Source organism: Canis lupus, chromosome 6 (genome assembly GCF_048164855.1).
Source record: "Canis lupus baileyi chromosome 6, mCanLup2.hap1, whole genome shotgun sequence".
NCBI classification, from domain to species: Eukaryota; Metazoa; Chordata; class Mammalia; order Carnivora; family Canidae; genus Canis; species Canis lupus.
The window spans coordinates 79,300,932-79,326,498 of NC_132843.1; the positions used below are offsets into that span (position 1 = coordinate 79,300,932).

At 61.7% G+C, this 25,567-nt stretch overlaps 1 protein-coding gene and 1 long non-coding RNA gene across 3 annotated transcripts in view; one reads left to right on the forward strand and one right to left on the reverse strand.

Annotated features, from left to right (window-relative positions):
* Window positions 1–322: 322 nt before the first annotated feature.
* Window positions 323–25,567, reverse strand: part of CACNA1S (calcium voltage-gated channel subunit alpha1 S) — a 63,733-nt gene continuing 38,488 nt past the window's right edge. Inside the window, exons 20-44 of one of the 2 annotated variants that reach the window (XM_072831366.1) lie at window positions 24,719–24,825; window positions 24,272–24,359; window positions 24,072–24,179; window positions 21,981–22,033; window positions 21,559–21,705; window positions 20,915–21,116; window positions 20,315–20,473; window positions 18,825–18,935; window positions 18,111–18,194; window positions 12,236–12,292; window positions 11,331–11,459; window positions 11,085–11,150; window positions 10,455–10,546; window positions 9,496–9,655; window positions 8,251–8,378; window positions 7,415–7,511; window positions 7,076–7,178; window positions 6,147–6,248; window positions 5,723–5,847; window positions 4,412–4,540; window positions 3,380–3,630; window positions 1,953–2,038; window positions 1,273–1,364; window positions 927–1,070; window positions 323–807 (exon numbers count right to left, since the gene is read on the reverse strand). In XM_072831366.1, the coding sequence (XP_072687467.1) occupies window positions 556–807; window positions 927–1,070; window positions 1,273–1,364; window positions 1,953–2,038; window positions 3,380–3,630; window positions 4,412–4,540; window positions 5,723–5,847; window positions 6,147–6,248; window positions 7,076–7,178; window positions 7,415–7,511; window positions 8,251–8,378; window positions 9,496–9,655; window positions 10,455–10,546; window positions 11,085–11,150; window positions 11,331–11,459; window positions 12,236–12,292; window positions 18,111–18,194; window positions 18,825–18,935; window positions 20,315–20,473; window positions 20,915–21,116; window positions 21,559–21,705; window positions 21,981–22,033; window positions 24,072–24,179; window positions 24,272–24,359; window positions 24,719–24,825 (3,072 nt within the window). In that variant the 3' untranslated portion in view covers window positions 323–555. The remainder of the gene's footprint in view (window positions 808–926; window positions 1,071–1,272; window positions 1,365–1,952; window positions 2,039–3,379; window positions 3,631–4,411; window positions 4,541–5,722; window positions 5,848–6,146; window positions 6,249–7,075; window positions 7,179–7,414; window positions 7,512–8,250; window positions 8,379–9,495; window positions 9,656–10,454; window positions 10,547–11,084; window positions 11,151–11,330; window positions 11,460–12,235; window positions 12,293–18,110; window positions 18,195–18,824; window positions 18,936–20,314; window positions 20,474–20,914; window positions 21,117–21,558; window positions 21,706–21,980; window positions 22,034–24,071; window positions 24,180–24,271; window positions 24,360–24,718; window positions 24,826–25,567) is intronic. The other variant, XM_072831367.1, reaches the window with a different exon arrangement.
* On the forward strand, window positions 2,477–5,434 carry LOC140635986 (uncharacterized). The gene is made up of 5 exons (XR_012033373.1): window positions 2,477–2,701; window positions 2,817–2,885; window positions 2,972–3,506; window positions 4,438–4,490; window positions 4,938–5,434. It is a non-coding gene; the product is annotated as an uncharacterized lncRNA (long non-coding RNA).

Sequence of the window (25,567 nt, forward strand, 5' to 3'; positions counted from 1 at the left end):
GAGGCCTGTGTCAGCAGTGGACTCTGGCCAAGAAGGTCGGCTGTGGCCGTGACCTGGGATGTGGGGCCGTGGCTTGTAAGGCCACCAGGGCTTCCTGGGCTATGGGGCCCCAGCCAGTGGAAGCGGCCACCGACTTCCAGGAGCATCCACATATTCTCCACGACGGGCCCCTCTTCCCCCTGGGCCCAGACTCCCAAGCCCACCATGAGCGGTGCTCCCGGGAAATAGAATGGGGAAGAGAGAAGAATAAGGAGAAGAAGAGTAGGACAAGTTTCACCCCCGCCCCAAAAAGAAAAAGACAAGCAGGGGCCAGGTGCCAATGTCCTGGGCCTGGAGACTTTAATGTCCTGCTGGAGGGAGTGGCCCTCTGCCAGACACACTGGCAGGGACTGGCCCTGTTTGAATGACATTAGAAGCTCCATCCAGCCGGGCCTCTTGCTGGTGGGGGGAGGGCCTGTCCACCCGCCTCCTCCTGAGCACCCCTGCTCAGCCCAGCACCCCCTCCCTCTCCGGTGGTCATGGCAGCCCTAAGCCACGCTGCTGCGGCGTGGGCCTTCACTGCCTGGGGGGCACCAGGGTCTCCCGGGAGCCCAGATGCAGGTCAAGGCTGCCCAGCGAGGACCCGCGGCTCCGGCGTCCCAGCGCACTGGCCCGGCCCTCTGGGGACTCTTGCTTCTTGAGCAGCTCTGTTGCCGCCACCTCCACGTCCTCGGGTTCCATCCGGCAGGCATCTGCCAGGGCCTGGCCCGTTGCCATGACGAAGCTGGCATCGGCCGCCAAGGTGTCCAGGCCTCCTCGGACCAGAGCCTGCGGGAGGACGAAGGCGGGGTGGGCCCTCCCGGGGAGCGGGCGCGGGGGCCGCCTCTCCTGGCCAGCCCGGGCCACCCCCGAGTGCAGCCCATGCTCCGTCCCGCCGCCCTCCTCACCTCTCGAACCAGCCGGGCCGTAGCTGGGGTCGGGCACCTGCAGCCACTCTCCGTGGGCCTCCTGCTGGGGGGCGCTCCCTGAGGCAGAGACCCCGGCGGGGGGCAACTCCGCTCCTCGGGCAGGGGACGCTCCGGCCCGGCACACTGCTCCGAACGCACGAAAGCAAAGACCCCAAGGGGGATGCTGGAGCCCACTGGCATCCAGGGAAACTCCAGCTCTTCAGAGGAAGCCCGAGCCAAGGCCCACGGGGAGGGCACGAGCCAGCAGCCCGGCCGTGCCGTTGCTAACGGCAAAGTGGCACCCTTCCTCCCTGGAGACTTCCTTCCCAGGCCTCTGCCCCGTTACCTGGCAGGGGGCGGGAGACGCCTGGGGTCTGGGCATTTCTCTCTGGGTCCTCTGTCCTTTCAGCTTTTCCACACAGGGCCTGCCGTGGGGTCCTGTGGGCAAGATGCCGCAAGGGCGAGAGGGGCTGCTGATGGCCGCCAGGGACCCCGAGTCCACAGGGCTCCGCTCAGCCCGGCAGCCAGGCCCCGAGAGCTCTCGGAGGGCCTCAGGGCAGTGGGAGGCGCAACGGGGGGTGTGCACATGCCGAGGCCCAGCCACCCCTGGGCCGGGCAGGACCCTGCGCTGTCCCCTTGCATGCACGCCCCCCTGGGCGGCAGGGCCCTCCTGTCCACTGAACTCGAGCATCCTCCAGGCTCCTGGTCACACCCAGCAGTCTGAGGCCTGCTGGGACACTGCCACCATCTCTGAGGGTCCCGGGCCCAAGGGGTCAGTGTGTCCAGGGGTGGTCCTTCGGGATGTGTGGGGTGCAAGTTTCCTGGCGTGCCCCCTTCCCACCTCACTCAGGTACCTAGAGGGCACCTCTGTCCTCTGCCTGGATGAGGAGGCAACTCGTCCATCCCAGCCCAGCTGGCTCCCATCGCGCGACGGGCGCCCAAGCCCCAAGTGTAAGAAGAGAGCGAGGCTCCCCAGGCCTCTCTGGGGGGAAGGCTCAGCTTGTAGGGTGCACAGGAAAGACTGACCCAGGACCCTCCGGGGTTGGCCCAAGGCTCCTCCTCTGGCAGCAGGCGGCTCTGGCTCTCCAGGGAACTCCCTCTCGTAGCGGATGCTGAAAGGGAAGCCAGGCTGGTGAGCCAGAGCAGGCCTGCGTCTCCCGCCATCCTGCCCTTTGTGCTCCCAGGCATCCTTCCCCTCCGGGTCTGGACCCATCGTGGGTGTCGTCTTGACTCCAGGGCTGCTGCTCCCACCGCTCTCTGCCCAGCCGGTCCTGGCTCTCTTAGAGAAACAAGGCAAATACATCCCCTCCTCCTCTCCTTTGCTCGACGGATGCCCTTCCCTGTACCCTTCCCACATTCTGTTCATCTTCCAAGGCCCAGCCTCACAGCCTCTAGGACGCTGGTTCTCAACCTCGGTGGCACGCTGGGTCAGCTGGGGAGCTTTAAACACTAGCAGTGGGTGCGTCCCATCCCTAGAGTCTGCGGTGAGGCCCCGGGCACTGCAATTTTGGAAGTTCCCTAGATGCTCTAGTGCTCAGTGGAGGCTGAGAAACATTGCTTAGCCCTCTTCTAGGCCTTTCCAGCGCCTGGCGATCAATATTCCTGCATTCCCAGGGCACCTGCTCTTTGTGATTATTTGGTCGCAGTCACATCACAGGACAACATCTCCCTAGAGGATGACAGTCCTTTCAGGGCCGGGCTCAGGACTGATGCCTTTGTGTTCCCAGAGCACCTGGCACCACGGGGTCCCGGGGCACAGGTGCCCTTCCAGCCCTGTAGGTCTCTGAGGGGAAGGGGATGCAGGCAGCTCCGGCCGCGGGGAGTAGCTGCTCGCCGGGTGTCCGCCCTGTCCTGCCCGTGTCTGACGGCGCGTGACTCTTGCCTTTCCAGGTCTCAGAGGCCTCCCGCCACCTGGCCTCCTCTCTAGAACAGAAGCTCTGCTTGGACCTCAGTCCACAGGTGCTGGTTTACGAGAAGTTCCCCCCCCCCCCGCATCCTGCTGTTTTTCACGATACTCATAATCACAGATTATATTTCGTCTACAGCTCAGGCTGGGAGAGAGAGGGCCCGCTCAGCAGTGAGATCTCCCCGGAACCCAACTGCAACAGCTCAACTTTAATCTTCCACAGTTTTTCACACCAGCGCCCTCTTCCTAACCTACTTCGTTCCGTAGGTCCCAGCTCCTAGACCGGCAGCAGATGATGGAGAGGAACCCAGGGCATTTGTGCCGCTGCTGCTCTCTGCTGGCCAGAGGAGTCTCTGCAGTCCAGGCCTAGCCTCTTGCATTTAGGTGCAGGATGGATGGATCCAGAAGGACACAAAGGCAGCCAAGCCAAAGACAGTCTATGTATTTTAGGATGCCCCATCCAAGAGAGCCTGGAACCCCCTAGCCATGTTTTCCCAGCCCGACCCCAGTACCCTGCCCATCCAAAGCTGGCCGTTGCTGCCCCTACCTGGAAAACACCTGGCTGTTGCTATGGTCACTGTTGTCATGGGCAACGTTGGCATTGGCATTGTTGGTATTGGCACGAGCAAGGGGGTTGGTTCTAGGATCTTGAGGGAAATCCTCCAAGAAGACGGGTGATTCCAGCTCTTCCATCTCTATCTCAGCAAACTGGAGGGGTCTCTGGTTGGCCATGACAGGGGGCAGGGAGTTGGTCCTTTCCAGGAAGTTGTCCACCTGGCCAAAGAGGCCTCCGGTCCTCTAGGGGCAAGGAGGAGAGCGTCAGGGCTGGGGACAGTGACTGGGGGATGAGAGCTGAGCGTGCATGAGGACTGCCATCCTGGGAACGAGTGATGGATTAGAAGACAAATCCCATAAGGCCAGAGGAGAATGGACTGGGCTATAGGGTCAGAGAAGAGATCATCCCCCTTCAATGAGTTCTCAGCTGAGTGAGGTAGACAGGACGCATCTAGGGAACTACGTAGGAGACACAGACAACCAGATAGGGAAATCCCTTCTCATGGAAAAAACACCGGATTGGGAGTCTGGGGACCCCCTGGTTCTAGTCCCACCTCTAAAACTAACTTGCTGAGTGATATTAGATATCTCATATCATCTCTTTGGGCTGCCATTTCCTCAGGGATAACCCAAAAAGGTTTAACTGGTTGGTCTTAAAGACCTTTTGGTTCCATAGTGTCGTAAAAAACACCAGACAGAGCTAAGGATTGAGGACCAGTGTAACTGGAAGCAGGCAGGGCATGGGGTGATGAAGGGATTCCAAGAGGTGAATGCCGACCGACCGGGGCTTAAGGGGCGGTGAGGACAGGCGTGAGGCTTCGTGGAGGGAGGGAGGAGGGTATGATTGTATTTGACAACTGCAGTAGGTTGGGTCATTGACTCTGAGTCCCAAGAGATGTGGGCTGTGGGTGTCTTTGGTTTCCAAATTCCCCACCTATAGGGCTGGGCTCCTGGCCCTTGTTTCTCTGGGCGGTTGCTGCTCCCTGTGCCTAGAACACGTGGCACGGTCACAGCCCTCACTCACCCGGAATATCCCTTCCTCCATCGCAGCCTCCACCATGGCTCTCTCCAGCTCCTCTTCAGCTGTCAGGTCTCCTGAGATGGTACGGCGGATCTCTGGGGCTGCCTCTTCCTCAATGGTCCGCAGTCCAGCCTGGGGACAGAGGCTCAGTGACCCCTCCAGTCTAGTAGGGGAGACCACACTGCTTCCCATGGCCTTGCTCATTTCTAGCCCCAGCTCCAGCCCCACTCTCTCCGGGATATTCAATGTCCCAGGGCTCCCCGAGGCCAGCAGGTCCTGCTCTGATCCCTGGGATGGTCCAAACCCTAATGGCTCCCAAGGAGTCTTCTCTTAACCTCATGGGTGATTTTACACCCTCCTGGGCCTCCAGGTAGAAAGATCTTTTTACTCAGTACAGTCTTCTAGACAAGTGGTCTCTTTTGACTGGTCATGCCATTAATATAATTTTTTGAGTTGACCAAAGCAATGGGAGGATTTAAGACCAGCGTCATTTGACAGCAATGAGAACACAGCATCATTTCTGTCCTAGACGTGTATCCTAAATCTATCATGAGGAAGCATGACATGAATTCAGACTGTAGGATCCTGGTAATAATCTTCAAAAGGGTCAAGGTCATGTCAAGAAAAGCTGGGGAACTATTCTGGATGGAAGAGTCTAAAAACTAAACGCTTTGCGTGAACCCGGATTGGATCCTCTTCCTACGAGGGACGTTACTGGGACAGCTGGTGAAATTATATGAGGCCTGAGGATTTGATGATAGGAAAGTCCCAACGTTAATTTCCTGACTCTGGGGCTTGCCTTGCCCAGAATCATGGTCATGTAGGAGAATTATGGAGAATGTTCTGGGTTGATAGAACATTATGTTGGGAATTACCCTCAAATGGTTCCGAAAAAACGGTGTTTGTCTTACACATGCAAATTCTAAACGCGCTGTGAGATTATTTTAAAGCAAAAACTCAAAAACTGCAATTGAAATACGTTTTTGAGCACACAGCCCAAGTGCATGTATATTTTCGAATTAACACCAAAAAAAAAAAAAAACAGAAATAAAAAACAGAAGAGGTGAAACAAAGTTCTAAATTTCTTTGCATACCAGGGGATCATTTTAAGGGCTCAAATCTCTCTTTTGAACAAATCCCGTTTCTTTTGGTCCTATTATCTAGAGATGGAGGAGCACCTGGCTCTTCTCCTCTCTTACCCTGGCTCCCTCCTTCCCTCTGTGCCTCCATCACTGACCTTCAAGGACATAGAGAGGGAGCTGGAGCCTGGGGACCTGGCTCAGTGGAGTCCGTTGGAGTTCAGGGTGGGCTTACCTGGATCTGTATGGTGTCCTTCTTGGGCCGATACCCATAATATTCTTCCTGGCGCTTCATGAACTTCCGGAAGTGCTCCTGGATGAGAAACGTGGCGTAGAACTTCCCTACAGTCACCTCATCATCTGCAGAGGAGCCAATAAGGGATGTCCTGAGGGTGGGCAAGAGTTTGCACCGGGTTCCGAGTGGGAGCCAGGGGTGGGCAGGACCGGGCCAATCAGGACTCTCCTCTCCTTGCTGACTTGGACAGTGGGCACTTTGCATCCTAAGGCTGGTTCCTGCCCTGATGGCCACCCTGGGGTCTATCCAAGGTATTTACAAAGGGTTGGGGGCCATTCTCAGATTCCCATGGGGCTTCCCAGAGAAGTCCCTGGTCCCTTTGCTCAGCTGCTCCGGGACTCTGGTCTCCCAAAGCAGTACCCACCTCCTATTGGAGGAATGACCTGGTCCAGGAGCTTCATGCTGGTTCTCTTCCAGATCTTCTTGATGATGGCCCTCAGCTCCTCGTTGGCCTGCTCAAAGTTACCTGGGGGCAAGGGACGGGCAGAGGTGGCCCTAAAGTCCCCCAGCCCAAGTCAACGGCACTTGACAAAGCCACCTAGGCTTCTCCGAACACCTCCCTCAACAAATACTGCCTGAGCTTTTGTTTGTGTGGTGCGTGGGTTTTGGCAGCTGCTGTGCTAAGCACCGGCAATGGGCGGGGTGGGGGGCGGTGGGTATCACCGTAGCCCTGGGGCCGCACAACCCCGGGGCCGTGCGCGGCCACTCTCCACGAGCCTTGGCTTCCCGTGGTCGCAGTGGCTGCCTTTGCGGGCTGTCTACATCTCCTGCTGCGGCCCCCTCCACCCCCCCCCCCCGCCCCATGATCTTTCCAAGGACCCCCAGGCAGCCGTCCTGCTGCCGACCTCGGTCCCTCCAACCCTGCCTCTTGGCCCTCCTCTCCTCGCCCCCCAAGGGAGCCTGCCCTGTGGCCCCTCTGATACCTTCGGGACGGCTCTGAGATGGCCCAGCCCTCGGTGAGGGCCCGGAACACGCCCAGGGCCCCCGCGGCCGCTCCCTGCTCCCTGCTCCCAGCAACCCCAGGCTTCCGGCTCTGGGCTCGGTACCGGGGGCCAGGGGAGCTGGGCGCGGCCTGCCCAGGGCAGCATGGGGGGCCCTCTGCGCCGCCGGCCCACTGCGGGGGGGCACCCTGCGCTGTGCTGCTCCAGCCCCAGGCAGACCCCTAGGGAAGCTCCGAGCTGCGCCCTGAGGGAGCGGCCAGGCCGGTCCTCCTCCACTCTTCCTCTGAGGATCTGCGTGGGCCCGGGGCGCACCCTCGGGGACAAGGGGCGCGGCCGCCCAGCCAGCCCTCACCTTCCGTCTTGATCTTGAGGGCCGTGCGGACCAGCGCGAAGAGCGTGGCGTTGAAGGTGACGGTGCCGTCGCTGTTCAAGGGCATGTTCATGCCCACCAGCCGCTGTGGGGGGAGCGCAGGGCCGCGCTGCCGACCGGGAGGGGCTGGGCCGGGGCCGGGGTGCGGGGGATTCGGGACGCCCTTGGCGAGGGGACGCGTGGGGACTCCAGGCCCTCAGCCAGGGACCCGGGCCTGGGAGCAGACCGCTCGAAAATGACTCCTCGGCGGGCCTCAGCCCCACTCCGTCCCAAGGGCCCCAGACCCCGCCTCGGGGGCGCCGTCCCGGCAGCGCTGGTTACCTTGCAGGCCACCCGGTGTGGGCAGAACTTGCCAAAGCCCAGGGGGGGCTGGATGCGTCTCAGCAGCGTCACCACATCCAGGTGTTTGATTCTGCCCCTGCGGGGGGACACACAGCCGAGGGTCCCTGCAGCCCCCAGACCTCGTCCTGCTCAGAGAAGAGCCCAAGGAGGGCAGCCAGGCCGCCCGGGGCGCTGCCTATTTACTAAGCCGGTTTGGGAAGTAGAAGCTGAGCCCCCTCTTTAAAGAAGGAACAATGTTTGGGTTCATAGGTTGGTGCGAGGGTTAAATGAGATGTTGTACGCAGTGCGCAGCACCTGACACCGGGCCAACATCCGTCAAATATGAATTGTTACCTCTTTAGAAAGAAAGTAAAGCAATAGCGCTTCCCCAGGTTTAATCCCCAGGCCAATGCCCCGGGGACGAGCTCAACAGGCAATGGGGATCCTGATTCGGTGGGTCTGGGGTGGGCCGGGTGGCTCTGGGTTTCGGTCAAGCTAGGACGCTGTTGGTGGGTGGCCTACAGCTCCGGTCAGCCAGGGCCTGCTGACATACTGGGTTCCTTGCTCCTGGATGGTCCCAGCAGAAGCTGGATGACCATTTCCCAGGAAAGCCAAGGGGTTTTCAGCCCTGGGGTGCTTCAAGGGTGGGCTCCCTTCCAACCCTAAGAGACTCCCAATTTTCTGATCTGGGACCTCAGATAATAAAGGGAGATGAAGCCCACTCATTCTTGTGAAGCTGGAGAGGGACTCCCGATAGGACAGTAGGGCGGGGTGGAGGATGGAAGAGGGGACAGCTGTGGGGGGCCCTACACAGAGCTGGTGCAGACCGGACTCACTTGGCTTCTGGGTCATACTCTGCCCAAATGGCCTTGAACTCATCCAGGTGATGAGGGCCCAGGATGGACCAGTCCCGCGTGAGGTAGTCAAAGTTGTCCATGATGACAGCTACGAAGAGGTTGATGATCTGCAAGAGGAGAACCGAGGGATCACACCGTGGAAAAGCAGGGGATGATGGGAGTAGGCTGGGGGGCTGGGAGGTGTCCACTGGGCAAGGGGGCCAGAGCGCCCTCCCACCTGGGCCCTTCACTGCAGCCCTTCTGAACCACCTATGTCCCCCCCAAGTCCCTCCATGTCACACCCCCGTGCTCCTGCACAGTCAGTGCCCTCTGCCAGGGACCTGGGTGCTCGTCCTTTAAAACCCAGCTCAAGGGGCCCCTGGGTAGCTCAGTGGTTGAGCGTCTGCCTCCGGCCCAGGGCGTGACCCCGGAGTTCCAGGATCGAGTCTGGCATTGTGCTTCCTGCATGGAACCTGCTTCTCTCCCCTGCCTGTGTCTCTGCCTCTCTCTCTGTGTCTCTCATGGATAAATAAATAACATCTTAAAAAATAAAAAAATAAAACCCAGCTCCAGCGCCTGCAATCTCAGCCTCTTGCCCCCTCCTCAGAGACATGATCCCCCTCAGTGTCCCACCGGACCGGCCCCATTACTGCTCTTGCATTTTCTGTGTAGAGCGAGCGCCCCTTTGAGTGGCAAGACTTGCTTGCACGGACTCCCCAAAGTACCCAGTGGGCTCCTTCAGGGCCACGCGGGGTCTTAGCGTGTTGCCGCCCTCTGCACTGAGCCCAGGGCCGCACGGGCGCTCACCCAGCAGTTTTGACCACATATGGGAAGGAAAAAAGAGTGAAGGGAGGACAGTTCCATGGATGCCACTGGCTCTTTGCCTTGCACAAGGATAGACAGCCGTCCCGGAGTCTCAGAACCGTCTGTGCTGTTTCCAACTCCATAGGGACATACCCCCTCAGTGGGGCCACCTTCTCTTCAGATGGATAGGGAGGGGCAGGTGGCTTTACTGGGAGCCCCTATCCGTTTAGGACAGAGCCCCACTCTGATTCTTTTGGTTTCTAATCGCTAGCCAACCCCCCTGGAGCATGATAAAGCCCTCAAAGCCGGGCGCCACCCAGGATGACCAGAACGAGGGCCCATCTAAGCGGAGTGTCCTATCTCCTGCGTCCCCGAGGCCAATCCCCGAGACACAGAAGCCGAGTGAGAAGGGGATGGTGGACCCCTCGGGGGCCGGCTCACCAGGAAGGCGCACAGCATGTAGAAGCTGATGAAATAGTAGTAGGCGAAGTTGGTGCCACACGTGTACTCCTCGCCCGGGGCGTAGTCTGACTCGGGGTCGCACAACTTGCCGTAGCTGCAGGCCAGCAAGATCTCCTGCCACGCCTCCCCTGTCGCACACCTGGACGGCACAGGGTCCTGGTGGCCTGTCCGCTCTCGGGGGGCGCCCCCAAGCCCCTCCGCACACATCCCCGTCCCCTGCCCGCCCCCGAAGGAGGCAGTGCAGGTCCCTGGGTTCACCAAGCAGCTCCGAGTGAGGTGGCCCTCAGTTTCCCCTCTGTGCTGCTGCTCCACTGCTCCCTACGGGGCACTAGGAGTAGGAGCTAAACTATAGGAAAGCGGTTTCTTAGCTGCAGGGACAAAGTCAACCCATGCCTCATGTCACCAGTGGGGGACCGCAAGGGAGGGCTGTGCCACCCATCGCCCCCGAGAAGGGATGTGGGGCCCTGGCTCCTCTTCAGGCAGATGCGGTTGGGGCAACATGCCATACCCCACGTGGGGACCTGTGACATCATTTTGGAGCCCGGGGGGCAAAATGAAGATGTGGGGCCACTTGTTCGAAAATGATTTTAAAAATGGCATCGGTTGGGGTGCCTGGGTGGTGCCTCAGTTAGCGTCTGCCTCCGGCTGGGGTCATGATCCCGGGGTCCTGGGATCGAGCCCAGCATCGGGCTCCCTGCTCCGCGGGGACCCTGCCTCTCCCTCTCCCTGCCTTGTGCTCTCTCTCTCCCTCTGTCAAATAAATAAATAAAATCTTTTTAAAAAATGGCATTGGGTGCGGAATGGTGAACACAGCTGACTTCCATAAGCGATGGGACATTTCGAGGCTGCACAGGCCACAGGGCCAGGAAGGGGACCCCACCTGCAGGGCCTTGGGGGGTGGGGGGTGGGGACGGGGTGGGGGCAGCCTGAGACGCTACCTGAAGAGCAGTAACACAGCTTGTGGGAAGGTCTGGAAGTTGTTGTTCCGGTTTATCTGGGTCCCGTCCACCATGGCGATCTTCCCAAACATCTGCGAATCACGGAAGGCTCCCACCGCGGCACCTGGACCAGCGTCCCCTCCGCCCAGGCCCCGCCATCCTCTCCCACCTGCCCTGCTCCCCTCCTTCCCCCCTCCCGCCTCCAAACCCCCTTCACCGCAGACCACAGTCGACCAGAAGCCAAATTAATTGGATTATTTTCAAGGCTGGGTGAAGCTCTTCCCATGAAGCCAAAGGAAAGCAGGGCGGACAGGTTTTCCCAGCACAAGCCAGCTTAGGGACTCAGCGTGGGGAGCGGGGGGAGAGGCTGGCCAGAGAGTCGACTGAGACCACCTGAGGCTCTTATCGGGTGGCCCCTGCTGTCCACTGCGCCCTGGGTTGCTCCCAGCTGACCAGCTGCAGCCCCTGGGGGTAGGGTACCCACATCCTTCCCGTCGTGCCTCTGACACCTGGGTGGCCAGGACAGGGAGGGCCCGGCCTCCATGCTGAGGAGGCCTCCCTGGGGTCTGCAGACACCCCCCTCTCACTTGGCCAAGATCCCTCCCTGACCTGGGCCCACCTGCCTCTCACCTGCATGCCGATGACGGCGTAGATGAAGAAGAGCATGACGATGAGCAGAGCCACGTAGGGCAGGGCCTGGGGGTGAGGAGGGAGGGTCACCTTCCTGCCCCACCTTGGCCCCAAGCTCACTGTGCCCTGTGGTCACCCCAGGGCTCTACCCTGGGCCGACCCAGGGGTGAGTCCAGGCCCTCCAGCCCCTCCAGGCCTCAGTGGGGACTGGCCGGGACCCCGGCCAGGTGGGCTGGGCAGGCACACCTGAAAGGACTTGATGAACGTCCACAGGAGAGTGCGGACTCCCTCTGCCCGGCTCAGCAGCTTGATCAGCCTCATGACCCGGAACAGGCGGAAGAAGGCGCTGGAGATGCGGGCGCTCTCGTCTGGGTCCTGCGGGCCAGCAGCCCCAGAGGTCAGTCTGGAGGTGGCCCCTCGGAGGGGTTGGGAGCGGGCGGGGCGGGAGGGGCGACGTGTGTGTGTTGGGGCGGTGTCCCTGGTGGGGGGCCAGCCCCGCTTGTGGCCCCTGCTGCGCACCAGCGCCCCATCATCCTTGGGCCCGGGAGGGAGGTGGGCCAGGCGGGCCGCAGGCCCCTTCTCAGGAGAGGCAGCCGCGGGGGAGGCTGCAGCCAGGCCCCTGCCTGCCCTTCGGGGGCTCCTGCCTCCTCTCACCTCCTCAAGCTGCCACTGAGCGGAGGACACTTTCAAGGCAGTCGCCCTGGAGCGAGGCTGCTGTGTCACCATCTATTGAACACGGCCACCTGCCCCCCCAGCACGTAGCTGTCCTAAGCCAGGCGAGCCTCGCCCTCGACACCCGGATAACCCTGGGAGGGGAGAGCCCCGCCAGGCTTCCCGCGTCCCCAAAGACCTCGTGCCAGCGAACTGTCACTGAGGTCCTGCGCCGGCCAGCAGTCGCGGTGCTCGCTGGGCGCTCCCATCTGGGCAGAGGGGGCCAGCGAGACCCCTCACCCCCTGTCCCACGGTATCCATGCACCTTCGGCCCCGCAGCCCCGCCCCCACCCTCGGCCGGACCCTCCGGGGAGCCTGCTCTAGGGAAGGAAGCCTCGGTGCCGGCCCCCCCATGCAAGCCATGGCCAGGCGAGAGCATGCAGGCTGCAGGGCGGAGAGCTGGCGGGCGTGCTGGGCAGGCTCATGCAGCCCGGAATTACAACGTTCCCGCAGCCTCCACCCAGGCAATACAGTCCTCCGCTGGAGGCCAGGAAAGTCTGTGGAGAGAAGAGACCAGGGGAGGGGCAGGGGAGGGGAGGGGAGAGGAGGGACACAGGGGGAGGGGGCGGGTGAGGACAGGTGTCAGAAAGGACACACAGAAGAGTTAAAAGAGAGAAAAAGAGCGGCAGGGGATCGAGACCCCGAGGGGCTGCCAACCGGGGGCGGGTGGGGGGTGTGAGGACGAAGCTGTAGGGGCGGTGAGGCAACAGGCTGGGGGCAAGGGAGCACGAAGAGGAGGGAAGACCAGACGGGGACAGGTCCCTGCCGTGTGCAGGACGTGCCCACAAGGCCCAGGGCTCGGGTTCCTCCCGTGTGTCTGGGTTAGGTGGTGCTGGGGGCATCCCTGGGGGCCCTGCTCATCACTCACACCCCTGCACCCCTGGGTCCAGGGAGCCCGCCAGCCCCTGCGCCCCCGAGGCCCTCGGGGAGGTCTGGGGCCCCCACCGCAGCTGTTTCTCCAGCACCCCCGGCCCTCGAGCGTGGCTGAGGCCTCCCCCCGGTGCCCAGGCTCTTAGGTCCGGTGTTGCCGGTGCGAGAGCATCCCTGTTTCTGGTGACTCTGAGCTTCTCCCCTGGGCTGCCTCTCAGGAGAAACCTTAGTTCGGGAGTCGCGGGACAGGGGACGTCGCTGCTCTATCTTCCAGCTGTTTGTGGGTCGACTGGTTCCCGGGACACCGGCTTCCCCACCAAGCAACACCGTCTTGGGGGCAGCTTTCCCCGGGGCCGCTGCTTCCCAGGCCCGCCTCAGAACCACGGGGAGAACTTACTAGATTCCTTCGCTGGGTCCCCACCCAGGCCAGTTAAGTCAGCTTCTGGGGGGTGGGGTCGGGGTGGGGGCGGGGGCAGCTTCCAGACCTTTAAGTGCATCCCAGGTGATTTTAATATGCGGCCCAGGATGACAACCAGTGTCGTAGCCCTGACGGCCAGGACGGCCGCGACCGGGCACACGCGGCCGTCTGAGTCACGGCGGAAACGGAATCAAACCAGAAACTCATTGCCTCGTGGGTACCAGCCACATTCCAAGTGACCGTGTGCACGGGGGCGTCTGGAGGCCACTGTCCTGGACGGGGCAGGTTCCTGCCGTCGCTGAAAATGCTACCCGAGTGTGGCCCCTACTCAGCTCCCCGGGTTGTATGTTGGGAACATAAACCAATATTTAAATTGTAAAGCCCTAAGGTGACTTCAGGGAAGCGACGCTGGTACACCTGCTTCTACAAATCGACTGACGACCGACAGCCTCTGGGTCCTCCACCAACAAAGAGGTGTTTTGATGGATCCAGGCCTCCCCCGCACAGACCTCAAGCCTCTGCAGGTTTGGGCTGTTTATGTGCGTTCTCTCTTCTAACTGAGCTTTCCGACCCCGGGGCCTTCGGGATGCTCTTCCCCAGTGGAAACTGGACGTCCACGGGAGTACGGGACACCCACGAACCCACCCGGGCTGGGCTGGTTTCGCCAGGACCCGCCGGGCCGGTGCTCGGCCCCACCCTCACGGGATCGGAGCGGACGGGTCTTTCCGTGGCCTCGGGGGTGAAGAGGACTCCCAGGCCAGGCCCTCCCCGGACGTCAGCCCGCAGCCAAAGCCACGGAAGGTACTGCTCCCGCCAGGGCTTAGAGCCTAAGGGAATCCCAGGCTGAGGGCCCCTTGTTCTCAGGCCCAGACTTTGCCTCAGCCGTACCCCCAGCCCGCCCCCACCTCCCTGCCCCCTTTCAGGCGTCCCCAGGGCCACCCCTACCCACCTCTCCACCCACCATGGGGACATGGGGATCGCCCCTGGCCTGGCCGGGTCTGAAGCGCCCATCATCATCATCGGGCAGCGGGCAGCTCAGAAGGCAGCCTACACCTGGGCGAGGCCTCCGGCTTTGGGGCTCGCCCCCAGCCCCCCCCCCCCCCGGACCAGAAGCCCGCGTGGCCGCCGTGGGCAGCTCAGAAGGCTGGGTGCTCTTCACGGCGCCCCTCCCGCGATACAATTCTCGGATCTCTTCCTCCCTGCCCCCTGCCCCCCTCTTTCACTCCGCAGTGACCCCCCGCCCCCCGCAGCTTCAAATCTGCTGGCCTCCGAAGATCTCCAACGTGGGGACCCCTCTGGCTGCACCCCCTTGCTGCCCTCAGTGCTGTTCCTCACCCACCGGGCGCTCATGCCCCTACCCCACTCCTCCTGGTCCAGCTCCTGGGGCCACACGCCTCCCGGCCCAGCCTGGGCCCTCGTGTGCCCCTTTCCACAGTGCCCTCAATGCCCTTGCTCCGCCCCCGAGCTGCTCCACCCCATGTGCCAGCCTCAGGACCACGCCCGGTGTCCGGTTTCCTCCCGCAGCTCCCGGGGTCACCGAGCATGACTCCAGGGTGAACCTGAGCTCACTAGGCCCCCCAGACCCCATCGTTCTTCCTGCGATGAGCTCATCACCTCGGTATTCCTCACGGGCCAGTGCCCGTCCTCGTCCTCGGGGCCACTCCCGTGGCTGCCCGGGATGAACCCCTAGTCCCTCCTCCCAGCCCCTGCTCCCTTGCGCCCTTCACCATCCGTGCGGCCTCTGCTTATGCTCTTCCCCTTCCCGTGGTCTGACTCGTGTCCTTTGCTGTCGCCCCCGAACATGACCCTTTCCTCCACAATCTTCTCTCACGCGCTACGAGTTTCTCTCTGTGCCTGCGCTGTCCGTCGTCTCACTTTCCCTAAATTAATCAACACGCACCACTGCCCAGCAGCTACCTCTGCTGAACGCCTTGCAAAAGCTCTTTTCCTGTTCTCACGCCCATTTCCCCCCACTTTCTGTTCACTGCTCCATCCTAATAAGTGGCTTCAACCCCACAGGCTACCGATGTGTCACCCTGCTCACGGAGGGCTTCCAAATTGCAAACCGAGTGGCCTTGCTGCCTTGAAGTCTATGGGATCTCAACCCCTTGGCAGCTGGCTCCCCCCCTGCACCCCTCCCCGGGCTCCGACCATCCCCTCCACGCATCGGGGCCCAGCCCCTGCAGATGCAGCTGCTCGATGCAGAGTGACCCTGGGCTCCCCTCCTGCATTTCCAACGACTCGCTACCCATTCCTGCCCGTGCACCCGGCCGCCAACCCGCAGCCCCGGGACAGAGCCTCGGGGAGTGCGTCCCCCCCAGCCTTTCCGTTTGGGAGTCACTGAGCCACCTTGGACTCCTTCCTTCCTGCGGCCCCCGGATGCAGTCACCAAACCCTGTTGCCCCTGAGCTTTTCTGTTCCTCTCCTGCCACCAGAGCTCCGACTCTCGTTGCTTTATGCCCGCTGGCTTTGCGTCCCCTCTTGCTACCACGGATGGACTGCGGCTTTCTTGCTCCAGCTTCTCCCCGGGACACTGGGTCCTAAGCCCTTTCGTTTATTCAAAGACTTTGCTCCTGTAGCTACTTCCTCACTACCCGACATTTGCAGAGCCTGAGGATATGCTGCCATTTCTCGTTTCTCGAGTCTTCAAGCCCCCCTGCCCCCAGCTTCTGTCCTATCTCTCTCAGCAACAAGACACCTCCAAGGAACTGTGCCTCCTTGCATTCTTTGCTCCCCCTCCCCGGTCTGTGGCAACTGGGCATTCCTCCCCCTAATTCCTACCAAGGTCCCTGTTGATCGCCCCATTGCCAAAATCAAGTCAACGTCCAGTTCTCCTCCTTGACTCGTCTGCTCTCCTTGATCTCAGGGCACCAATCTCCTTCGCTTCCCGGGCCTCCACAGCCGATTCTCCCTTAGTTCATTCGCTGGTTCCTCCGTGTCTCGCCAGCGCCTAAGCGCGGCAGCGTTCCACGGCCCAGACTTTGGGCCCCTCTCTCTGAATACCCCCTCCCTTCTCAGCAGATGTCGTCCATCCTTCAAGACTTTATTTTATTTATTTATTTTTAAACATTTTTTAAAAAGATTTTATTTATTTATTCACGAGAGACACACACACACAGAGAGAGAGGCAGAGACACAGGCAGAGGGAGAAGCAGGCTCCATCCAGGGAGCCTGACGTGGGACTCAATCCCCGGACCCGGGGTCACGCCCTGGGCTGAAGGTGGCGCTAAACCGCTGAGCCCCCGGGGCTGCCCCCTTCAAGACTTTAAATACTATCTTCAAATCCTACCTACCGCCTGCCCTAGGCCCTGAGATCCAGACTCAAATCCCAGCCTACTTGGTGTCTCCATCCAGACACCTTGTAAGCCTCCTAAATTACCATCCCTAAAACAGAAACCTTGGTTTCTGCCCCACACCTGCTTTTCCAGCAGTTTCCATATCTCAGTAAAGGACAGCTCGATGGCTTGGACAAAAATCCTTGTAGTCACCCTCAATCTGTTTTCTCTCTCTCACTCTAAAAATCAAGGCCGTGTGCAAATTCTGTTAGCTCAACCTCCAAACGGGTTGGATGTGCCCCGATCCTTGCTAGGTCCACAGCAGCCCCCGTCACCTGTCATAGGTAATCATGCACCGCCCTCCCTGAGGATGCCTTGCGTCCCCCACAACTTGCTCTCGACACATCAGCAGCCAGAGGGATCCTTTCAGAACGAAAACAGACCAGATTTCAGCCCTTGGAACGGCTTTCATCTCTCTCAGAATAAAACACAAGCCGTAACCACGGCGTCCAAGGGCCTAAGTGACGTGGCCGCCGCCTTCTGTCTCTGACCTCACCTCCACCCTTCCCCACTCCGGCCACAAGGGCCTCCTGCTATTCCACAACCTCTGGGCTTTTGCATTCACGCGTGTTTCTCTCTACGACGCTCTGTGCTGACACCGGCGTGGCTCTCCCCCTTGCTTTATTTAGGTTGTCGCCCAAATGTAATTTTTAAAAAAGATCTTATTTATTTATTTGGGAGAGAGGGCAGAGTTAGAGAGAGAGAGAGGGAGGGAGGGAGAGAGAACACAAGTGGTGGGGGAGGGGTGGGGCGGAGGGAGAAGCAGGCTCCCCCCTGAGCAGGGAGCCCAGTGCAGGGCTTGATCCTAGGGCCCCGGGATCATGACCTGAGCTGAAGGCAGATGCTTTACCGACTGAGCCGCCCAGGCCCCCCTCAGATATCATCTCGACACCAACCTCCCTTCCAAGCTTTTATCCTGCTTTATTTTTCTCTGCGATGCACACGGGGCATACCTGCCTGTTAGACATTTTTTATGGTCGGTTTGCCCCCATGTTCCTTGCTGTGTCTCCAGGATGGGTACAAGGTGCTTGATAAGTATTAGGTGGCAGTTAAACACACGACTCACTCCCTAGCTGGGGCCCCTCATTCTCGTCATTCTTACCACCTGCCCCTTGCACCCAGGTTGACTTTTTAGAAGAACAGTTTTAATCCTTCTACTGCTCTGATCAAAAACCTCCTGTGACTTCCCACTGCCTGCTACAGAGAGTTCAAGGCCCACTCAGCTCTCCTTACCTCTCCAGCCGTACCTCTGCCCGCCCCCCACCGCCCCCCACATGCTCACACGCTTCTGCTAGCCCAGGCCTCTCAGTGCTCGGAATCTTCCATCATTCATCTCCTGCTCCATGCCTCTCCCACAGCTGCCCTGCCTGGGGTGCTTGCTCTTCCCTCTGATCCCCAGCTCCCCCTCCTTCAGTTTGGACCACCTCCAGGAAGCCTTCCCTGACCGCTCCACCCTGAAAGACCTCTCCCTTCCACAACAGCCCTCGCCGTGGACAGCCTGGCACATGCATTACGTCCGCCCGGAATCTGAGTTATTTGTCCGCTCCGTGGGCCTGTGGCTCCCGTCATGGCCATCTTTGTAAACCCCCGGGGCACCATGCTGCACACACAGTGGGTGCCCCACACGTTCCCAGGGACCGAACAAGTGCTTGCACCCCACCCCAGCGGTGGCTCTGTTTGCCTGGTACTCACATCAATTTCACTGAGGATGACGTCAATGATGCTGCCGATGACAATCAAGAAGTCGAACACGTTCCACGGGTCTCCAAAATAGCCCTGGGAAGGACGGTGATGGGAGAACCAGGGGGTGAGCTCTAGGGGGGGAGAAGCGTTGGTGGCCAGCAGAAGGCGGTGGTCCCCGGGTGAGGTAATGCAGACCGGTCAAGCCAGGCCAAGGCAGGGTGTGCATGGCGCTACCTTCCATTAGTGCTCCTGCGAGCCCACTCACCCCACTACCCCCCTCCCTCTGGCTCTGCATGATGTGGTTGGAGGGGAGCAAGAGAACAGCTGAGAACTCAGGATTTGGGGTCCTGGGCCGGGTGGGGGACTCTTTCATCCTCCCCAGCTCGCAGCCCTGTCTGGGGCATCATAGTGTGGACCTGCCAGGGCGTGGCTGGGCTGGGCTGGATTGGACAGGGCTGGATTGGGGTGAGAGTGGACTGGGGGACCACAGACACAGCAAAATACTCCCCCAGCCCTGGGCCTCTTCTTCAGAAGCTTAAGGGGAGGCAGGGAACATGGGATACGTTCAACAAAGGGCACGGGGAAGAGGCAGCCTGAATAGCTTCATGTCCTGTGTCTGAAGGTGGAGGTAGGCAAAGGGTGAGGACGGTGCCAGATGAAGGGGGCCCCCACGAGAGCGGGTGGGGGTGCTCCATGAGCAGGCCCCCACACCCCAGCACTCACCCTGGCCTTGAATGCCATGAGTTTGAGGACCATCTCCAGGGTGAAGATGATGGTGAAGGCCACATTGAGGATATCTGAGATGTGGTTCATCTCCTCTGACTGGTTGTAGTGCTGTGGGGAGGCAGGAGACGGGTCTGGAAGGGCCCAGCTTCCCCGCCCTGCAGGCTGTGGTTCAGAGATCCGCGCTCTTCCAGGCTGCCCCCAGCATCTTCCTCGGGCTTCCTGCTCACTTTTTATTTATTTATTTATATTTATCTATTATTTTTTTTTCCTGCTCACTTTTAAAAATAATCTCAGAATACGAGGCGCCTGCTTGGGCCAGCCCCTGAACTCCACCAAGTCTGATGGGTCCTCCTCTCCCGCAGAGAGATGGTGAAAGGAGGAGGAGAGGGTCGTGCTGAGCACACTGGTCTACACGGGGGCCACAGGACCAGAGCTTACTTCCAGATCTGTCATGGGATGACCAGGAGGGGAGGTCCCCCAGCAGAGCTCTGGCTGGGACAGGCTCCATCTGGTCATCTGAGCTCAGGACTCTGAGAGAAGATCACTGGTTCTACAGCGGCTATTATCACCAGCCGCAGGTGCACAGGTGGGCCTCCGAGCTCACCTAGCTGACTCCATCTGCACTCTGCTCCCCGCCCCGTGACGGCGAGGCAGTCGAGCGAGAGCCACAGCCCCCTTGCCCCACCTCCGGGATCCTCCTTCAACCTACTTCCTTCCACCGTTTGCTAAGGATCTCTTACTTTTTTGGGAAGTTGGTGAAATCCCACTTAACTCCCCAAAACCTTCCCAGGTAGTTCAGAAGGATCTGGTGGCTGCCCCACCCGACCCTGTCTTGGCAGGACCGTCCAGGTTAGACCCAGACTTGAGCCACTGCTCTTGATGCTCTGTATGACTTGGGCTTGCTGCTCTGCCATTGCGTTTCCACGTCCTCATCACCTGGCAATAGAGCCCTGTGGTTGGGTGCGTCTGAGGCGCCTCGGGCCAGGGAGCCTCGCCCGCAATTCTATTTATACAGGCCTGATGGGATCTGATGCTTAATTAAGGTCTGCTAACGCTGCTGCTGATTATGATATTGTCTATAATGTATGCTCAACTCCCAGGAGACACCTGTTCTGTGAATATTAAGCCCATTTTTCTGGAGGCTGGAGCCAAAATCCTAACCAACTCAATCACCCACATTTGCAACAGCAGAACATAAGCCGAGAAGGCACTTTCTACTTCCTACGCTGCCTCGTCCTTCTGCTTAGCCGTCTCCTGTTTACAGAACCGCGCAGCTATTTGTAGGGGTGAGCTCCGCCTTAATAACCGTTGGGTGCCGGGCAGCAAGGCCTGGGACCAGTGTAGTCCTCTGTCCCCCGCAGCACCTCACTGCACAGCGCCTGGCACAGCAGGTGTCTTGGGGGGAAGGAGACAGGAACCCTGCCCACCCCCTGCCCTGGGCCATCAGGCCTTGGGCCATGAGGCCCTTGTCTCCCGGGGGCCCTTACCTGCATGCCCAGGCAGATGGTGTTGAGCATGATGAGGGCAAACATCAGGTATTCGAAGTAGGAGGAGGTGACAACGTACCACACCTGGTACTGGTATGGATTTTTGGGGATATAGCATCTCAGCGGGCGGGCCTTCAGGGCGTACTGTACGCACTGGCGCTGCGACACGACACCACAGGGCCGGTCAGCCCTGAGGAGGGCCCGCCCTTGCTCCCACACCCCCCTGCACGGGCTTGAGGGCACCTCACGCTGTCCTGCTCTGCCAGGAGCAGCTGTGGCCGGGAGCTCGGGGCTGATGGGCTCTGCTGGCCTGTTCGGGGGAATGAGCTCCCCCAGCCCATTTCCATCATGGCTCTTGCCCCACCCAGGTCTCTGAGGGGCTTTCTCTGGGCATCACGGGGTTCCCACGAACAGACGGCCACACCACCCCTTGGTGTTGCTTCATGTTGGGGATGGGTTGGAGATGGGGAGAGTGTTGGAGGCTGGGTCTGGGCATGCGATGAAAGTTCTGGGGTCATCCTCGGCCACACTGGCCACAGCCCAGGGCTCAAGCTGGCGGAAGGCCCGTGGGGGCTCTGCTCCCCACCTCGGCCCAGGCACCTGGTTCTTGTCCAGCTCACAGTTCTTGTACTCAGTCTCCCCCTGCTCCTGGAAGGTGACAATGACGAAGCCCACGAAGATGTTCATCATGAAGAAGGCAATGAGGATGATGTAGATGATGAAGAAGATGGCCATCTCCACTCGGTTGTTGTAGACGGGGCCCATGTCCTCCTTGTAGGAGTCTATGGCCTGGTAAAGTAGCCTGGAGGTGGGCAGAGAAAAGGCTGGGCTGGATGGGGGTGCTGAGGCAGGCAGCCCGGCCAGGCAGGGTGGGCTTTATCCCGGTGGACACGGGGAGCCAAGGGAGCTTTCTGAGCCGTCGAGCCACAGGACAGAGGCTGGCACAGGTCCTGCGAAGGGCCTGCCTTCCCGTGGGATGCATCACCCACCCTCATCAATCAGTGGGGCTCCCCATACGGGCCGAGGCCTACACCTGTCGGGGGGCCGTTGTCTCCGTGGCCCCCGGTCAGGATGTCTTTGGAGTGGCCAGAGAGCAGACTCGTCCTCCAACCCTCCGAGCCGGTGGGCCGTTGAGCGCTCACCACGGGCCCGGCACAGAGCAGCAAGGGCCGCAGACGGGCAAGACGGCTGCCGGCACCGCCCCGACCCTGCGGGTGTTGGGCCCAGGGCCAGCCCTCACTCACTGGGGCCATCCCTCAAAGGTGGACACTGTGAAGAGTGACATCATGGCGGAGAGCACGTTGTCAAAGTGGAAGTCGCTGTGTATCCACTGGCGGGGACGCAGCTCCATCTGCGTGGGGTCCCCGTCCTTGTACACGTAGTAATAGCCCCTGAGGTGGGGACGTGCGGTCACTCACTGTGCGTGGCCGGGCCGCCTCCTCCCCACCCGCGTCCCCTGGGCCCCGGGCCGTGGGCGCAGGAGAAGAGAAGGCCGAGGCCGCGGACGGAGGAGACACTGCTGGGTCCTCCCTCAGCACAGCTACCCAAGACAAGGCCCTTCAGAGCATCCTCCCGGGCCTCGGGGCTCAGGCTCCCAGGTCCCCCTCACACAGGGCCCCGTCCCGGGCCGTCCCCCATGCGCCCTCGCCAGCGGTGCTCAGCCCACCTGCACTCCTGCTCTGTCATCTTGGATAAGTCATTGCAGCTGAAGAACTTCCCCTGTGCCCGAGGAGGGAGGGAGAGAGGGAGGGACACACGTTGTCATGGAAACAGGACTCGGGGCTAGGGACCCAATAGTGGAGGGGAGGGAAGGGGGTCGGAAGGAAGAGGAAATAGGAATCGCTCGGCTCTGCTCCTCCCTCAGGGCGCCTGTCCCCCCACTGCTCTAGGAGCCCTCTTGGGGTCTCCCTGCTGTAGACCGAGAAGAAGGGTGGCCCCGCCCTCCTTGTCCTGCCCGTGGGGTGGCCACGGGGCTGCTGTGGGAACAAGAGCTACAGCGCTGGAACCCAACGGGGCCGCGGCGGTGCGAACTGTCCCGGAGGGGACCAGGGGTCCCGCACGCCCCTGCCCGAGGGCCTGAGAGGCGGGCGCCGTGCCCCCCAACACCGGTTTCAGCCAGAGCAGTCTCTCGTCTACACCACGCGCTGGGCACCCACAGAAGGGTTTGTCCGAACAAAAGAGTTGACTGCTAGGTCTCCACGGGGCCAAATTGAGTTTGAGGCCCCCCGGAACGTGGCCAGGTTCCCTCAAAGGCCCACGGAGGGAACTGCCCCGGCCCAGGACGCGCCCGTGGGAGGCACAGCGGCCCCTCCTGGCTGCGGGGCGGTGCCGTCCGCATCCCCTTCCAGGTGCCAGAGCAGAGAGGCTGGGGGGCAGGTGCCGCTGGGGGAGGAGCCGGGGTCCACGCAGTGGCTGCCGCTGGGCAGGTCTCCGGGCTCTCGAAACCAAACACGCAACGCGGGAAGCAAACTCCTGACGTAACGTGGGGCGTACGCGACGAGCATCCACGGGTGCAACGCGTGCATCTTGTCCCTGATGTCTGAGCATTACTGGAAGGGGCAGTACCTGGGGGTCCTCCGGCCAGAGACCGAAGCACAGGGGGCGTGTGGGGGCTGAGGGGCGGCTGCTCTTGCTTGGACGGGACACGGCAGCCCAAAGAAGGGGCCGCTTCCCCATTCCTGCAGGGAGCGTGTCCTGAGGGCCACCAAATGCCAGGCCCAGGCCCAGGCCGGGGTCGGGGCGAGTCAGACACAGACTCTGCCCTCAGGAGAACCCAGGGCCCCTGGCCTGGCGGGGTGGGGGGGCGGGGGGCGGAGGGAGGGGCCAGCCCTGTGCTGGCGCCGGGAGGTCACACGCAGGGCAGGGGCAGCCCGGTTCAGAGGCTGAGCTCTCAGCCCCCACGCGGTTTCCTAGGTGATGCCCCGTCCACTTCTCCAGGACAGGACCCAGCGGGTCCAGGGAGCCCCACCCTGTCTCCCCAAAGCCTGCTCCCTCCCCACAGGGAGGGACTTGGGGGGTTTGCTCAGCCTTAGCAGGGACCCCGGCTCAAAGAAAAGGCCCCGTATGGGTTGTTGAAGCACCGAGCGTCCGTAAGATGGTGCGTGGCCTAAGTCTGGCGGCGGTGACCTCGCCGTGGGTATGGGGGCAGGAGCGGATGGGGTCCTGAGAGGCAGTGTCAGGAGGGTGGGCTGTAGTCAGACACCGATTTCCGCGTGGAAGGCAGGGGCATCTGGGGATCGGCTGGGTGGGAGGGGACACCCTTGCGGGGCTGACTCCTGCAGAGGGACTGCGAGCCGCGTGCCCCCAGGGACGTGGGAGCAGAAGGAGGCAGCTCCGGGGGTAGGTTGGCGGCATCCCTCCCTCAGAAGCTTCTGGTAGAGACGAATGATGCCAGACAAGCAGCCGGAGCTGCGGAGGAGCCCAGCTGACTGAAGAAAGGGGAGGGCATGGGGCTGGGGGGGGCAGGTTTTGGGCAGGCCTGGGGGGCGGGGGGGGGCGCTCACAGGTCCCGTCCTCACCGGGAAGCCTTAGAGAGCCCGGAGGACAGCAGGTGCCACGGCCCTGGTGGTGGGCAGAGCCAGGGCCTGGAGGGGCGTCGCTGAGGCCACCTCCAGACCCCGATGGCCCGGCCTCACAACTCCGGGCCCTCGAGGGCCGCTGTCGTCCCGGGTTTGGAGCTCCCTTTGCTTGGGGCGGGGCCTGACGGCGGCGGCGGCAGGTGGGGGAGGGCGGCAGAGGGGGGCCGGGGGGGGCTCACCTTGAAGAGCTGGACGCCGATGCAGGCGAACATGAACTGCAGGAGGGTGGTGACCAGGACGATGTTCCCGATCGTGCGGATGGCCACGAACACGCACTGCACCACGTGCTGCGGGGGGAGCGGGCACCGTGGGGGGGCTGCCCAGCCCTCCGCCCCACGCCCCGAGGCCCCGCTCCTGGGGCCCCACCCACGCCGCTCACCTTCAGCCCCTTGGCTCTGTTGATGGCCCGCAGGGGTCGGAGCACCCTGAGCACCCTCAGGATTTTCACCACGGAGATGGTGCTGGACCTGGGGAGGCGGGTGTGGGTGCTGAGGGCGAGCCTGCTGCCGTCCACACTGCCGGCTCCCCGGGTGCCCTCGGCACCGTGAGGGACCCCTCCCCGGCCACAGTTCCCATTTCTCCCCGCAGACTGGGGGCCCCCGAGGGAGGGCTGTGCTCCCCACGGACCGCCCTGCCACCGCCTTGCCCTCTGCCTCCCCTCCCGCCTTCCAGGACACTGCTCGGTCCACGTAGCACATCACTCAGTCCGATTGGTGACACCCTAGGGGACCCTGGGCCCCCTCAGCACCCTGAGAACCGCCCCCTTGTAGCTCGGCGCCCACCGACAAGCCGCCGCGGAGGGGCCCGGGCCCCTGGCACTGCTCACTCAAGTCCCATGGAGATGAGGGACACGGCCACCACCAGCAGGTCCAGGATGTTGAAGTAGTTGCGGCAGAAGGAGCCCTTGTGCAGGAAGGCGCCGTAGGTGGTCATCTGCGGGGAGAGGCGGCGTCCTGGGTGGGGGCCTTGGCAGCAGGTGAGCCCCCCGGAGGACGGAGGGCCTCTGGAAGGAGCGGCCGCCTCAGTCAGCTCCGAAGACGGTGTCTGACCCTCCTTCTGCTGTGGCTCGTGCTCCGGGCTCTGCTTCCAGCTTTGCTCGTCTCCGCGGGTGCCGGGGCGCCCAGGCTCCCCCCGGGGCCGCACACCGGGGAGCCCCGGCCCCCTCTGCCCTACACCACGCGCTACAACTCCTCCTCCTCCTCCTCCTCCTCCTCCTCCTCCTCCTCCTCCTCGTCCCTGGGAAGCTCCTTCAGGAGTCCCCTCGCCCCAGGCCTGCTGAGTCAGGCTGAGCAACCCGCTGTCACCTGTCCTCCTTGCACCGGAGGCCGTCCCTGGCCCGACCCCTCCTGTCCCCGTCCCGTGGCTTCCTCCTGTGCCCTGTCATAATCTCCCAGGCCCTTTGCACAAACACATTCTGCCCTTGAAGTCTGAGGAGCTTGAAGCCTTTCCTGGCGTTCAAGGTGATTCCATCTCAACTCGCCCTCCTGCCTCTGAGGCCAGGCCTCCTGTGCCACCTGTGCTGCGTCCCCGCCCAAAGGGACTCCTTTCTCCTCTTGGAGCACATCCCGGACACATCTCTCACAATGCACGTGCCATTGTTCCGTCCTCCTGGACTGCTCCTGCTCTCTCTCTACCTCAAGGCCTAACTCGAATGCCACCACCTCCAGGAAGCCCT